Below are 16,482 nucleotides of genomic sequence, written 5' to 3' on the forward strand. Positions count from 1 at the left end.
TCCCGGGTCTCCAGGATCGCGCCCTGGGCCAAAGGCAGGCGCCAAACCGCTGCGCCACCCAGGGATCCCCGAAAACTGCATCTTTAACAGGTGCACAGGCGCTCAGAATGCTGTTCTAGGCCTGGGACCCTATGAGAACCAGTTACAAAGCATTTCCTTGTTCAAGGCCAAGATTCCCACCGAATCCAAGTGTAAAACCTCTACTTTATCCTAAAGCACCCCAGTCAAGAGCCAGCAAATCCAGCATGAATCTTCCAGGCCTCTCTGACCCTTTCTCTGCAGGGTAGGCAGGTTTCCCAGGCATATGGTGTGTGTGTGTGTGCCAGAGAGGGAGTCAGGGAGAGACCCGGATGCTGTCCCAGCAGGTCAGGCCCTGCTTGGTGGGGCTTCTGGACCCTCAAAACACTGGGTCTGTACCCCAACTCCCGGGGTCACCAGCAAGGCGGGCCTGAGGGCTGAGGGGGTGGAGGGGAATACAGAGCCACCCAACCTCCCCATCCCCCTCCAGAGGGGGTTGGGTAGATCTGGAGTTGCAGGGGAGGGATGGAGGTGACAGAGTGGAGGGGGACTGGGGGACAGAGGAGAATGGACGGGGGACAGAAGAGGATGAGGACAGAGGGGGAATGAGGTAGGAGCAGAGGACAGAGAGGGACAGAGGGGGACAAGGTGGGAGGACAGAAGAGGGTGGGGGACAGAGGAGCATGGAGGGGGATAGTGCAAGATAGGAGAGGTAGAGGAGGGTGGACGGGGGACACAGACGGGTCAGAGGAGACGGAGGCAATCAGAGGACAGAGGATGGACAGGGAACGCAGAAGAGGATGGAGGTGGGGGACGGAGGAGATTGGATGAGGGGCACAGAGGAGGATGGGCGAGGGGGGTAGAGGAGGATGGGTGAGGGGGGCAAGGGAGGATGGGCGAGGGGGGCAGGGGAGGATGCACGGGAGGGGGGGAGGCCGAGGAGGATGGGTGAGGGGGGCAGGGAGGACGGATGAGGGGGGCCGAGGAGGATGCACGGGGGGGGGGGGCAGAGGATGGGCGAGGGGGGCAGGGGAGGATGGGTGAGGGGACCAGAGGATGGATGAGGGGGGCCGAGGAGGATGCACGGGGGGGGGGGGGGGGGCAGAGGATGTGCGAGGGGGGCAGGGGAGGATGGGTGAGGGGACCAGAGGATGGATGAGGGGGGCCGAGGAGGATGCACGGGGGGGGGGGGGGGGGGGGGGGGAGGGCAGAGGATGGGCGAGGGGGGCAGAGGAGGATGGGTGAGGGGGGCCGAGGAGGATGCACGGGGGGGGGGGGCAGAGGATGGGCGAGGGGGGCAGGGGAGGATGCACGTGGGGGGGGCAGGGGGCACGCACGGGGGGCGGGGCGGGTGCACGGCGGGGGCGGGGGCAGAGGATGCCTGGGCTGAGGCGAGGCCCGGGGGCGGCCGCGGGGGCGGGGGGACGGAGGGGCGTCCGGGGGCAGGGCCGGGGCCGGGGCGCGGAGGCCCGAGGGCGGCCGGCCGGGCAGCGCGGCGCACGGAGCGGCTCGGCGGGGGCACCGGGACCGGGACCGGGTCCGGGGGGCGGGGCGCGGAGCGTCCCGGGGCCTGGGTGACGCGGCCGGGGAGCGGGGAGCGGGAGGTCCGGGGGAGCGGGGGAGCGGGGGTCCGGGGTCCGGGCCCGGGCGCGCGCGGAGGAGCGGCTCGGCCGGTCGGGCGGCCGCGGGCGCACTGAGCCGCTCGGCCCGCACCTCCCAGCGCCGACTCCTCCGGCGCGCGGCGGCCCGCGCCTTATATACCCTGCTAAAAATAGCCTGCGAGGACGCTGTCCAATCAGCGCCGCCTGAAGTTCGAATTGGGCCAATGGCCGGGCGGCTGACGGAGAGGCTCGGTCACGCCAGGCGGGGCCGCTGTGAGTCGCCGCCCGCCATTGGCCGGAGCTGACATCACCGGCGCGCGGCCCCCGGGCCGGGCGCAGCGTGATTGGGCGGCGCGCGGGGCGGGCATGGGCGAGTCACGTGGGGGGAGGGAGTGGGGGGAGCCGGGCGGGGAGGAGGGGGGAGGCTGGCAGCGGAGCTTTGAATAGGGAAGTTTTGCAGGGGTTACGTTTGCAGTCAGTCCGGTGTTTGCAAATATTGTGTGGGCTCGCGAGCGCGTCTCCGGGCTCCGGCAGGATCCGAACCCGCGGCGCCTCACTGCTGCGCGCTGAGTTTGCATGAAACTTTCCCCGGCGCTGCAGGCACGGCCGCTGCGCTCCCGGCTCCAGCCCGCACAGCTCCCTGCGTTCTCGGCGGCGGCGGGGACTGCCTCTTCCAGCCCGACATGGACGTACTGCCCATGTGCAGCATCTTCCAGGAGCTGCAGATCGTGCACGAGACCGGCTACTTCTCGGCGCTGCCCTCCCTGGAGGAGTACTGGCAACAGGTAAGCCGCGCTCGCGGGGCCAGGTGCCCGGGCCGCCAGCACCGTGCAAGCCCGCGCGTGCGGGATGCTCGGCGCCCCGGCGTGCGCGCTCCTCCTTCTTCTCTTATTTTTCTTTTTTTGTTTTTTTTTTTGTTTGTTTGGTTTTTTTTTTTTTTGGATGGTTTGCGTACATTTTGTTAAAAATAAAAAAATAAAATAAATACATAAAATCCTGAGCCTGAGAACGAGCCTGTGCTGCGTGCGTGCGGAAGGCACCTGCGAGGGGCCGGGGACGGCGCGGAGCGGGGCTGTCACCGGAGCGCGGCGCGGCGGCCGGGGCCCGGGCTGCAGGGGCGCAACCTCGGGAGGGCAGCCCCGGGCTCGCGGCTTCTGCCCTGGGCAGCCCTGGGCAGAACTTTGCTGCTCCCAGCAGCTCTGCTCTCCGCCGCTGGAGCTGCTCTTGGGAGCCGCCGTACACTGCCAAGGGTTTGTTGTTGCCTTTTTTTTTTTTTTTTCCGAAATGGAGAAATCGTTTGTGTTTTGCTTTTTTTTTTTTTTTTTTTTTTTTTTTGATGTTTGTACTGACAGTTTTTGTCTCCCCCCCCCCCAATTAAAAATGTCACCAGTGAAATCTTTCCACCAGCTCGTTGTCCCTCCTGGGCCATTTCCAGTTTCTCCTTCCTCTTTGGAAATCCTTAAGATGTGTTTCGATCTGCCTTGTTTTTCTTTACCTGCGTCTTTTGTTGACCAGAAAGAGAGAGGAGGAAAAAAAAAAAAAGCCAACAATGTTTGCACAACCAGTGACTTCTCAGTCATATGACAATGAGCCGGTCCAAATTGCTTCAAGTCTGAGTTTGAGGAGAAGAAGAGTCTCGGTTTCCGGCATGTTTTTTTTTTCTGTATTTTTTTCTTTTTTTTTTTTTCTTTTCTTTCTTTCTTTCTTTTTTTTTTTTTTTTTTTAGTGGAACTGGAATTTTTTGACATTGGACATTTAAGAAAGTTAACCTCGTCTCCCCCCCACCTCCTCCCACTCCCCCAATTCGTGAGGATTGCCTGAAGGGAGAAGAAAGATTGTGACACTTGTCCCATTGTCTTTAAAAAGATAGAAGGAGGGGTCGGGGCTGTCTCCGTGCCCTGCCTGGCTGTTTGCTTTTTGTCACAAAGTGAATTAGCAGATCAAACATATTCTGTGCGTTTCAAAGCCTAGAAAGCTTTTAAAAGGGATGAAATGCAAAGTGTTGCAACCTTCACATGCCTGCTTAATTGTTCCAAGCCCGATCCTGCCTTCCTCTCCCCTCCCCCTCTTCCTCCTAAAGAAGCTGCTCCCTAGGACGTGATTGAAATTGATCTAAGTAGTTTCCTTCGGGCATTTGGGATTTGGGCCCCAAGCCAGGCTGAGCTCCCGGTCGCCTCCGGAGCCTTTTAAACTCTCTGAGAGCTCTGTCTCGGTCCCCAGTGCTTATCAGCATAATGGAGATTTCAAATTAGCCAGATTATGAAAGTTTAACAGGATCGAGGCAAATGTGCTTTCCTTTCTCCTTGGCACATCAGCAACATACCTTGCCTGCCGCCGCTCCTTGGAACGCTGCTTCTCGGAACCCTGTAGTGGGCACTGGAACTCAGATGTCTAATTTGAGGGCACGAGAGAGAAAACAATGATTGTCGCCCCCCCCCCCGCCCCCCGCTTGCTCACGCTCGCTGTGTGACGAGTCAGCGGGGAGGGGGACGGGGCTGTGCCGTATTCCATAGCAGCAGGGCACAGTTGCTAAGTAAGCAAGCAAGCAGGAGCCCTTGGGGTCGGCTTTGCCAGTCCTGAAAACGATTTGCTGCAATGAGCCCAGTGCACTGTAGACACTTAAATCTGTCGAATTGCCGTGGTGGATAGACCAGCCTTATATGGACTTGCAGGCAGTTGATCCTAGTAAAGATAAGGGCAGACACAATTTAATCCTAAAATGTTTCCTACCGTTTTTCTTTTCCAGTGGCTAGAAAGTTTGAGATGGTGGGGAGAGGGGATGCTGGTGTCTCGGCAGTTGTAGCTTCTTGAAAGGTTGGTTGTGCGGCTGGGGAGGGGGCACTGTCCATGATACTCTGCATGTATATTTGAACCGGGTCCTTTCTTGGCCGCTGGTCAGAATTTCAAAAAGGAAGTCTCCTTTGGCATTGCGTGAAAGAAACCGAGTGATGACTCATACAGTTGTACTCTTGGCCAGGAGATAAAGTTCTTGTCCACTGTGGGACTCCCAGCAGGGCCGGGAGGAATTTCCCGTCCTGCATCGTTTACAATAGCAGATGGCCATTCTGGAAGGATTTCTGCACTCCTGTGGTCGAGGCTCTTGTTTTCCTCTCCCCACCATGGAAGTCCTGAAAGTTGTGTGCGAGCAGGGCCCTGCTGCCCTGGGGAATGGCCTATCTTTGAAAGCCTCCTGGGTCCGGGCCCTACGGGAGCCCGGGCTGGTTTCCCCGCTGCTCCCCGGGGTCCCTGAACACAGACCATCAGCTCTCTGCGTCCGCTCACCGAGTGTGGCCCCGGGCTCCCAGCCCCCGTGTCTCTAAAGAAAGACCCATGCAATGTCACTGGCGCGTTGCTTCGCGTGCACCGCGGCCTCTCTGTCCCGTGCGCCACCGAGGAGGGTGGCCCGAGCCTTCCTTGATGCGCAGGGATCTCTCTCGAGACTGTCAGGTCATCTGCTTAAGCCCGTCAGGGGGGGGCACGTGCCTGAGGCCGGTGTTCCCTGTATGGTTTACAGAAACTCGATAGTCACGTCACTGCTGGTAACCAAGGCAAAGACAGCTCGGTGACCGGCAGCCCTTGTGGCCACTGGTCCGGCCTGCGGGAGCCCTTCTCCCGAAAGCGCCTCCATTCCTAGAAACCGCTTTCCCCTCGCTCTCCTAGAGACTCGATCCGTGCAGCCAGTGCCACGGCCACAGTCTGTTTCCCCTTGATTCTTGCATGTTTTTGGAAACGTGCTTTTTTTTTTTTTTCTTTTCGGTTACACGGTTCGTTGTCATCACGATCACGTGTCTTCTTGTGGTTCCTTCCACACAGACCTGCCTGGAGTTGGAACGCTACCTCCAGAGCGAACCCTGCTATGTGTCAGCCTCTGAAATCAAGTTCGACAGCCAGGAGGATCTGTGGACCAAAATCATCCTGGCTCGGGAGAAAAAGGAGGACCCGGACCTGAAGCTTTCCTCCAGCCCCCCCGAGGATGCTCTGAACAGCCCCGGCTTTGCTTACAACCTGGAGACCAACAGCCTGAACTCCGACGTGAGCAGCGAGTCCTCCGACAGCTCCGAGGAACTTTCTCCCACCACTAAATTTACCTCCGACCCCATCGGCGAAGTCTTAGTCAACTCGGGGACCCTGAGCTCGTCGGCCACCTCCACGCCCCCGTCGTCCCCGGAACTGAGCAGGGAGCCCTCTCACCTGTGGGGCTGCGTGCCCGGCGAGCTGCACCCCCCCGGGAAGGTGCGCGGAGGGACTGCGGGGAAGCCCGGTGACAAGGGCAGCGGGGACGCCTCCCCGGATGGCCGGAGGCGGGTGCATCGCTGCCACTTTAACGGCTGCAGGAAAGTTTACACCAAAAGCTCCCACTTGAAAGCACATCAGCGCACTCACACAGGTCAGTCCCTCCTGCGACGCGGGAGGTGGGCCGCTGGTGGGCGCCACTGCATCGCACCAGCCCTGGGAGGGGGCCGGGGCTCGGCCGGAGGCTGGCAGAGCAGACACATCCTCACCTCATGCTTCCCCAAAAGAGTTGGGTCTCTGGGGAGGACAGAGTAGGAGCTGAAAGACTGGACGTGTGTGCCCGGATCGGGTGAGACTTTCAGATTAAACAGACGAGGTAAATCCATTCTCTGCCCCCCACCCCACCCCTCACTCACTCCGACCTTCCCGGGGATGGGATCGCCCGCGTGCCCGGGCATCACGTGGCGGGGACTTGCCTCCGGTTTTCTGCACTGGAACTCGAGGGTGGGGGGCGGGGGCGTCCGCGGGGCTGAGGGGTGGCAGCTGGACCCACGTGCTGGCCCCTGGTCGCTTCCCGGGAGCTTCCCCGTGTCTCCCACGGCCTCTGTTTCTGATGCCAGTTTAAAAACCAAAAACAAACAAACAACTTTGCGATCAAAGTGCATGACTGGGATGAAACCCTGTTTGAAAGGACTGGGGTGGGTCAGATAAGGGAGCGCGACCATGTGTTCTCTACGCCGGGCCAGCTGGGTGCAGAAGCCCAAAGTCCCCGGGGCGCAGGGCAAGGGGGGCTCTTGCCGAGGGGGTCACCGTAAGCTCTGACCTACCCCAGGGCCAAGAGGGGACCCTGGAGCCCTCAGGTCAGGGTCCCCGGCGTTGCTGGCGTCAGGACCCTGGTCCCTGTCTGCCCCGACGGCTCGCTCGAGGATGGGCGGTGGCCAAATCTTGAATGTTCTCGGGTAGCACTTTTAGCTAAATTTGTGTGTATCCTCTGACCGACGGGGAGCAGTCAGTTTGGTCGTTTGATTGTCATTTAGAAAGTGCTTTGAAGGCCTTCAGATGGGGTTTCCCAGAAACTCATGACCTCAGTTTTAGAGAAATGCCGTTTCCCGGAGGAAAGTACAAAGCCTCATTCCACAGGGAAGTGAGGAAGGAACAAAGTAAGTGCTTGAGAGAGACCGTTTCCATGGAGAAAGCAATAAAACCCTGCCCCCGCCAGGGCTGTGGGTCCAGTGGGCTGACACGTCACCTCAGAAGTATTTCGCCAGTCTGAGTATTTGTCATTCTTACGCTGTAACTCTGATTACTAGTCACGTGGGCCCTGCCCGGCCTGGGTCCCCTGCACAGCCCTCGGGGGCCCCAGGCCAGGTCAGGAAGGGACCCCGGGGTGTCCCCCAGAGTGCCCGCCCGGCCCTTCACTGGGGCGTGACACGGGGGCCAAGGCGGGGCCCCCAAGCTCACGGATGAGTCCACTTTGTCCAGCTGCTTCCCCGTCCTGTCCCTGCACACCTCCTCCTCCTCAGCGAAGTCATGGTGTGCCTGTTGTGTGCTCTCTTCCCAGGAGAAAAGCCTTACAGATGCTCATGGGAAGGGTGTGAGTGGCGTTTTGCAAGAAGCGATGAGTTAACCAGACACTTCAGAAAGCACACTGGTGCCAAGCCTTTTAAATGTTCTCACTGTGACAGGTACGTGCACAAAGTGTAGGGGCGCCGAATGCCGTCCCCGGAGAGGCACAGGCCTGCAGTGAGGAAGGCAGGGTGGCCCGTCCCGCGCCCGCATGCCTCTTCTCGGCCTGGGACTTTTTGAGAGAGTCTGTAATCTGCCAGCTGCCCCAGTTAGGGAGACCTGTGCTCTGTGTGCATGAGACTACAGGGATTTCCTTCATATTTTCAGAAGGCTGGCTTTCAGTCCTTCCAATGTGAAGGCTGAATGATGAGGTCAGGCGAATTTCTCCTGAAAGCTGATTGGTGTCCTCGATGTATATTCCCATCAGCTAGAATTTTCTTGCCCCAGAAAACCGACTGGCCAGCTGGCTGGGACTCGGAGCAGACCTACCTTCCCTTGGAGAGGGGTTGGGGTTAGGAAGCATAGGCCAGGGGTCTGTAACCTCTGTGAAGACCATAGAGTCTCACCTTCACTTCTAGAGGGGTTGGGGTTGGGGAGAACAGGCCATGGGGTCTGTAACCTCCCTGAAGGCCATAGAGTCCCACCTTCCCTCGGAGGGGTTGGGTTGGGCCGTGCAGGCCAGGGGGTCTGTCACCTCTGTGAAGGCCATAGAGTCTCACCTTCCCTTCTAGAGGGGATGCGGTTGGGGAGGACAGGCCAGGGGAGTCTGTAACCTCCATGAAGGCCATTGAGTCCCACCTTCCCTCTGAAGGGATTGGGGTCGAGGTGCTCAGGCCAGAGGGGTCTGTAACCTCCCTGAAGGCCATGGAGTCCCACCTTCCCTCTGGAGGGGTTGAGGGTGGAGGAGCACAGGCCACGGGGTCTGTAACCTCCGTGAAGGCCGGAGACCTAACGTGTGGGATGCCTCTTTGCCCTGCAGGTGTTTCTCCAGGTCCGACCACCTGGCCCTCCACATGAAGAGGCACCTGTGAGGGAGCAGAGCAGCAAATCCTGCGGGCTAAAAGGCTTCCGGGCTGAGAGACAGCCGTGGAAGGAGGGTGCGCGTTCCAGCCAAAGCATGCCATTTTCGCACCCCACCCAGTTTGCCTCCAGGACCTCTACTTGGAAGGTCTTTCGAGGGCGAAAACCGTCGTGTCGGAGCGGCAGAGCACCCGCGGCGTGTGGTGTTTGGGTGGCCCTGGACTCGCCACTGGTACCCATCTCCCGAGTGCTCCCTAAGCCTTTGCCGTGAGCATGTGCACTGAGAATGCTAATGGTCGGGTGTCCTGTATGTGGAGGATCTGTGAGTTAGTGACTGCGTGATGGAGGCAGAGTCTTTCCCCTTGCAGGAGCAAGCCTGCGAGAGGCAGCACGCGCGGAGTTTGAATGTTTTGTGTGTGAGGAGTAAACCACGAGATGAGATGACCACCAATCATTTCCCCGGGGGGTGGGGTCTGCGCCTTAGGAAAAGAAAAAAAAAAGAAGAAGAAGAAGAAAAAAAAAAAAAAAGAAGGGCATCCATGGAGGGCGGGAGTGGGTGGTCGAGACCCCCCGGAGTGGCGAATGGGTGTGGGGAGGGGAGCCCCTCCCCGTGTGAGAGAACTTTCGGTGTCTGGTGCAGCTACGAGAGAAAAAAAAAAACAAAAAAACAAACAAAAAAAACGTGCAATGTGTCAAGTAGCTTGTTTACTTGCTACAACAGAGCTCATTTGTTACCCGTTGTATAAGCTGTGTATTTACAAATATAACACATTGATAACTTTTCCTTATAAGACAAAAAGTAATGCATGGTCTGGGGAACTATCTGCTTTCCATTCTTAAAAATCAGGACTACAATGTTGATTCCAGTTACTGAGCAGCTAAGATAGGATTGGTCAAATTGGGTGATCCCTAGCCATCTGGGCCTGGCAATACACAATCCTCCCCTCCCCCCTCAGCCCCCCGCCCCCGTCGATTTTGTAACACTCCCCCTTTCAGAAAGGTGTTGTGCAGCATAGGATTATTTTTTAAATGATTCTGAATTTGAATTACCTTTTTGGAGAATTTCGTGATGCCCTTTGAAGACGTGGGGCATATGTTGGGTATCAAGAATGCTAGGGCTGGGAATTGCTAGTCTAATGTTACATTAGACTGAGATCCTAAAATTTTTCTCAGTTGGGTGGATAAAACCACTAAAGCTTAGAAACTGTTTTCTCATGCAGCTAAGTTTCTCTTATTTATGCCTTGAGGACTAATTTCTGGTTTTCTAGCTGTTAATGCACTGTAGATTTTAATAATGGTGCCTTATGCAAGTGGCCCCTTCTGCGGGGGTCTCATACAGGGGTATGGGTGATGCATGCTTTATTAAGGCTCTTTTTTCACCTGGCATTGTACTGTATCAATATATAATACAGAAAAAAAAAAATCTCTTTAAAGTCCTCCTTCACAAAGACAAATAAAGAGATGAAACTCCCCAAACAAGTCAGTATTTACTCGCTATTTTAGACAACTTGACTGTCAGTGTTAAAAGTGGAAAACACGCGATAATTGGAAAATCGGATCATTTCTGCCACCATGAGACTTTCACATAGACTTTGCACAACAATTGTATAGATCACACACCGGCTGTATTTAATATGTAACGTTCTCACACATATTAAAGATACAGAAGTATAAAAAATAAAACAATGTTAATGTATTTGCTTAAAAGGCACAAGTTCCACATATCTATCTAGCTATCTGTTGGTAATACAGAAAGTATATTACTTTTTTTAAAAAAGTGGGCGGAATTCTTGTGTATGTATATGTGTGTGTATAGTATGTGTACGTGTGTGTGTGTATATATATACATATATAGATAATATATAAATATTTTTTTAAGGAAAAATGAGAATGTTTAGATAACAAAATTCCACAGCCTGTGAAGAAATAGAATGGCCATAAAGGAGGTAAAAATTAAAACCATAACTTTTATAAAGGCTTTATCTGTGATTTAGTGATTTGCTACAGATCCTTGGCATCCAATCTATTCCAGACCGCTGGCTTTGCTCATCCTTATTGGCAGGTCCAGAACAGGGGACCTTTGGCCATTCAGAAGCGGCATGAAGGGAATACTAGCCCACTAATTGGTCTCAGACACACTAAGGTTTTGATTTTGAATTTCAGCCTTATTAGAACATCTAACCTAAGAGTAAGCTAATCACAGGGATTCTTTTTTAGAATACTTTTTATGCAGATGAAGCTATTTTTTCCAGCACATAGAATCTTCCAGTTTTTCCAACGAGTAATTTCCCCGAATTGGCATACCGCAGCATGGACAGCTGATATTTTATCCAGCTGCTGGCTTGTGGGTGTGGATCTTTTCTTTATATATATATATATGTGTGTGTGTGTGTATATATATATATATATATATATATATACACACATACATATACACATATGAGTCTGGCTGGGCTGGTATTTTGTTTGATCTTCCTGGAAATGAGCAATGATGAAAGCTCACATAACTGGTCTTGGGTATTTTTGTTTTGTTTTGTTTTTTAAATCTGGGCTGATGAATACACTTACCTGAAGAACTCATTTCATTTTGCTGAGGGGAAAATGCACTTTTGTTTTGGCGATTCCAAATCCAAGCATTTGATTTGCTGGGTTTTGGGAAACTCCTTTATTTGGCCGTGCTGTGTTGCTTAGCCATAACAATTCCATTAAGCAAGAAGGTAAACAAAAGACGAAAAAGGAAAAAAGGAAAAAAAAAAAAAAAAAACCACAACAACTTGCACTGGCTTGTCTCACTTATGAAACACCATGAAGTTGTTTGATTGGGTGGGGCTGGGTGCCATGTGTGTCAATGCCTGTAATTTTCATAATAAGCAAGTACATAAAGAATTACATTCTGTTCAGGTGATAACTGAGCCTCAATCAAGCAGAAACTTTTTGCTTGACATTAAAAAAAAATTTCTATTAGTGAAATTTCTTTTTTTTTTTGAAGCACCCTGTTATCTAAAGAATCTTTGTAAGATTTTTGTAAAATTTTGTTTTACAAGATTTTATTTGAAATTGTTTTTTGCAAGATTGTTATATTTCTGTATGAATGTATTTTTTATTGGAATAACATAAAAGAATTCTTATCAGCATCTTGAGTCTGGTGGTTCTTTTTCTTGGGGGGGAGGGGTGGGGGTGTGGGGAGGCGAGGGTGTCGACACAGATTCCTGTTCTATTAATCATCCTGGCTCCTCCTTGGGAAATAGTGCTTGGGCAACTCTGACAGCCACTTGCCTGCCTTTTCCCCCTGAATTGTCAGCGGCCTGTCTTGGGAGTTAAAGTGGAAAGAAATGCCTGACGTTGCTCTGAGGCAGGTAGAAATGACAGGAGGGGCAGCAGACCCAAAAGTCACCCCCTGGCCTTCAACTCACTCTTTTATATAAACTATATATTTACGGATCAGCCCAGTAAAATAGGGCAGAAAGTAAAAGATTGTTCATAGGCTTTCCAACGATTTTATATATTTTTAATATATATTTTATAACATTTATATATATAACATATATATTTTTTAGGGCCAGCAGGATGTATTAAATGTAGAATATGTTTGAAAATATAACAGATTCTGGTTTTCAGAAATGTTTCGTGCAAGTAGCTTTAGATCTTCTCAGTCTGGGTTTTGCTGTGTGATGAGTAGCAACTGGTCTGCCTACGAGTCCGTTTCCAGATCACATCAAGACTCGGTAGTTAACAGGATGGAATCAATGCACTTTCTAGAAGGGGGCTACGGAAATTTCCATAGGGCAGGAAGTTCTTGATTCTCGCTTGCTCACGACTGCTCTTCCCTAGCGGATCTTCGTTGTGCTGCATGTGCAGGGTCTACACTAGTTGGCTTTTAATTTTATAATTAGGGAGGGGAGGTTTAAATGCCTCCCCAGATTAGGAATGTTAAGTAATTTTCTTTCTAGAACGGCAGTAAAAATATCTGCAATTTGCAAAGAGTTGCAGTGTGGGAGGCAGCAGGAAGCAGATGCAATTTTTGCCAGGACTCATGGGTGTGTGGTATTCTGAAGCACATGTCAAGATGACTAATAGTTGGATTGCCCTGACAGTACAGCTAAATAAAGGCTTGATAATACATTCTCGGCTACTAGTAAGACTTGACCACTTTGTCATGCAAAGACTATGCCGAACAGCTCAGTTATGTTCAAATAAGGCTGTTAGCAGCCGTGTCGTGGAAAGAATCAGCTGTAAACCAAGGATATTTATAGAAGTCGAAAAAATGTCAGTGTGCTTAACGAATTTTTTGAAACCTAGCTAAAACAAAGGATACGTTCCTGTTGAACTAGCCGCGTGCCTCTGGACAATTTGCTGTGTTTCGCTGGACCTCAATTTTCCTATTGCTGAAATATTTCGGGCCAGGTCACGTGGGGCTGGCATTTTTACACAGGACTACAATTCTGTGGTCTGTGAGTATAGGGTGGATTTCAAATTACACGTTCACCATTTTCAGAACGCTCGGCTCAGATCTAGAAAACTTCTCTTCTGCTACAGTCGAAAGTATTGTTGGGAAAATTGCTCCAACTTAGAATGGAAGATGGAATATTCTCAAATTGTCCCTTGCCCCTTTAATTATAGTTAAGGTATTTAGGCATTTGGTGCTTTATCGCATACCTTTTTTTTTTTAATTAAAAAAAAAAAAACAAAAAAAAAACCTCTAAAAGTGCCTTTGTAGCCGAAGTGACTCAAGCTGTCCTGAGGCACCAATCCCGTTCTGCACATGCCAGCTGACCTGGGTGCCTGAGGGGCCGTGGGGGCGATGGCAGTCAAGTTGTTTACCCTCATAATTTAATTGCTATGGAGAAAGAACATTGCTTCCCTGTGTAGTTCCTTTCTTGGAATTTAACCTTCTGCTTCTCTGAGCTATTTTTTTCACCACAATCCTCCTCAAATGGAAATTATTCCCCTCCCAAATCTGGGTGATGATAAAGATGATTACTATTTCTTGCACCTTAATGAGGAGTTGGGTAGGCAGTGGGTTCTCTCTCTCTCTCTCTGTATTTATATATTTCCCAGAGCACGCCGCACGGTAGGTGCTATGCCCATTTCACAGATAGAGAACGCTGAGGCTTCAGGAAATTAAAGTTCACTTCCCCGAGAGGGCTCAGCTAGGAAGCAGCAGGCAAAGCCTTGAGGCCAGCTCTCTCAAATGCCAGACAGCAAGGTTCCCAGTACCACCATCCCCTGTTATCTGGCTGGTCCCAGCTCTCGTGAGAGCCTCCTGCTCGTTCCACTGGATGCATGTTAAAATGAAGTTGCGTTTACGAAACGGAGACAGAACTTTTCTACGATTCGGAGACACTCAAGCTATAAACTGTGCTGTAATCCTGAGCAAACAAAAGTAACCATTTTGAATTGCTTTCAAGATATGAGACAGATGGCGTGTATTTATTTTTAATGTTTAAGAAGATAGAGAAAGCAATTGGGGATGTGACATCCTGCATTAATTGGCAAGCATCACCTAATGTACATAGTTAAGACACAAAGAAAGGAAAATTAAGTCCATGCATCACCCAAATGAGGCAATACAACAAAGTGTATTTAACTGGGTTTATTTTATAACATGGTCTCTCCGTTTCGCTCTAAGTAATTTTAATGAGAATTCTCTGAACGTCTGTGAGTGAAAAGAGACAAAGAGGAGAAGGAGTCTGGGTACCACATGTCCTGATAGGAGCCAGGCAGGGCTGAGCAGTCCCTGCAGAATTTTGGATGAAAGCAGGCTTAACCAGGATGCCCGATGTCCCTGTCAGTGCCCGCCCCATGGGGTGCTAGGCCTTGACTCCCTTCACACGCACACAGTACATCTCATATGATCTGGGACTGTTCCTTAAATCAAGAGCCTCCGATTCAAAGCCCCCATAACCAATCATTAACTTTTTAAACAGCCTGGCTGCTTAGATGATGGATAACTGCTCCTCGCGCGCAGATCCGCATTTTCTGCAGCTTCGGATGGCGCTGGGCACCCCGGCACGTTCAGGGGTGGCGGGTACTGACAGAGCACGGTCTGCTCTCATGCATCCCTTCACTCTCACATTACCACACTTCGCTCAGGTTGTGCAAGACTTCCTCGCAGATGTGCAAGGAGGTGGTCCGTGACGGCGGGCAGCACTGCCAGGTGTCACCCTCGGCCCAGCCGTGCAGGTGAAGCGGTGGGACCATGCGACCGCGGGCCGTGAGGATACCCGCCCTCCCTCCCCACTAAGCCGGGAGGCTGAGAAGCTCTTCCGTATCACCCCCCTCCTGGCCCCTACAATTCACCCTCCTCCCCCAGCGGGGCATTTATTCACGGCTCTAAAGCCTGAGAGCAAGCCCACACACCACGACACCTCTGCGGTCCTGTACTTTATTTTATTTTATTTTATTTTATTTTATTTTATTTTATTTTATTTTATTATTTTATCTTTCTTTTTAAAGATTTTATTTATCTATTCATGAGAGACAGAGAGAGAGAAGGAGAGAGAGAGGGAGAGGCAGAGACACAGGCAGAGGGAGAAGCAGGGGAACCCGATGCGGGACTCGATCCCAGGACCCTGGGGTCATGCCCTGAGCCCAAGGCAGATGCCAACCACTGAGCCACCCAGGTGGCTCAAATTAATTGTTTTTAAGGGAACCTTAGCTGTTATATTTGCCAAGACTGGGCATTTTACCCTCCCTGGATCCGGGGGACCCATGGTGAACTTTCCCACATAGGCCTTACAAATAAAAGGAGTCCTTTGTTCTCCGCTTTGTGATGGTTCCTTAAACTCTCTCTCTCTTTTTTTTTTTAAGATTTTATTTATTTATTCATGAGAGACACACAGAGAGAGAGAGAGAGGCAGAGACACAGGCAGAGGGAGAAGCAGGCTCCATGCAGGGAGCCCGACGTGGGACTCGATCCCGGGACCCCAGGATCATGCCCTGGGCAGAAGGCAGGTGTTAAACTGCTGAGCCCCCTAGGGATCCCGTCTTAAACTCTTTAAACTCTGTTGTCCTCATCTCCAGAATGGGAATAAGGGAAATGCTCTTGGGATGGTTGAAAGAGGAGAGAAACGGTGCCGGGGACCTAGGCCGTGGTCCGGGTGCACGTACTCGAGAGCTGCTGATCATTCTAGTTGTGGGGTGGATGTTTATTTCTCAGCCAGGAGAATAACCCTTACTTTTCCCACTGAATTTGTTTAAAAACAGATTTAAAAAAAAAAACAACAACAACAACAAAAAACCCTCAGCATTAGATTAAAAAAAAAAAAAAAACTACCAACTCAGCATTAGGCAAATTTCACTCGTGTTTGCTTTCTACAGCATTTTCCGGTAAATCCCGTGGAGGACAAGCTGAGGCTTTCCGGGGTGTTTTTCTGATCCATAACGTAGCTTCCTCTCGCAACTCTTGCTGCTGAAATCTGACGGGAAGGAAGTGCTGCAAGGCTCCGAGAAAAACCCGTTCCTGCCAGAAGCCGTGAACATGCTTGACCCTGGCTTGGGGGCAACGGACCCTGGGCTCTGAGCGCGGTGGCCGTGTTGGTGGCCCGTGGCCAAGATCCCGCAAGTCCAGAGGTGGCAGCGGTGCCCGCGGGTGGCTGCCCACCTGACACCCGCCCAACACCCGCCAGTGGGGCCCCCTTTGCGGACGGCCCCCCGAAGGCCCTGGCCTTGTTGCGGGACATCCCGTGCCATAGACCCGCGTGCCCACTCTGCAGGTGCAGAGCCCCCGGTCCCCAGCAGCCCCCGATGCCTGGGGCCACTCCGATTCGGCCTGTGTCCTGTCCAGTTAGAATTCCTGAGCTTACAGTCAGACATACGTGTTGGTTTGTTTTCTTTTAGTTAAGTGATGTTTGCTTGTTTTTTTTTTTTAATGTTCACCCCCTTTTTCCAGGCCTCCAGTACTTCTAGGAAACATAAAATACCGTATGTTTGCAGAGAGGTCTTTTGGTTTTTTGCTTTGTTTGTTTGTTTGATCCACTCTGTTTGGGCGCAGCTTCAGTTATTGGTTGGCAAAACTGTCCTTTTTTTTTTTTTAATGGAGTTA

The 16,482-nt window shown here is 52.0% G+C and overlaps 1 protein-coding gene across 1 annotated transcript; it reads left to right on the top strand.

The window, feature by feature from the left end:
* The first annotated feature begins 2,160 nt into the window (after positions 1–2,160).
* KLF6 (Kruppel like factor 6) lies at positions 2,161–11,572 on the top strand. The gene is made up of 4 exons (XM_041767015.1): positions 2,161–2,404; positions 5,433–6,006; positions 7,414–7,537; positions 8,398–11,572. Exons 1-4 carry the CDS (start codon positions 2,303–2,305, stop codon positions 8,447–8,449), a joined length of 852 nt encoding a protein of 283 aa, XP_041622949.1. The 5' UTR covers positions 2,161–2,302; the 3' UTR covers positions 8,450–11,572.
* The last annotated feature ends 4,910 nt before the right edge of the window (positions 11,573–16,482 follow it).

This window comes from Vulpes lagopus, chromosome 8, assembly GCF_018345385.1.
Source record: "Vulpes lagopus strain Blue_001 chromosome 8, ASM1834538v1, whole genome shotgun sequence".
In the NCBI taxonomy this organism is placed as follows: Eukaryota; Metazoa; Chordata; class Mammalia; order Carnivora; family Canidae; genus Vulpes; species Vulpes lagopus.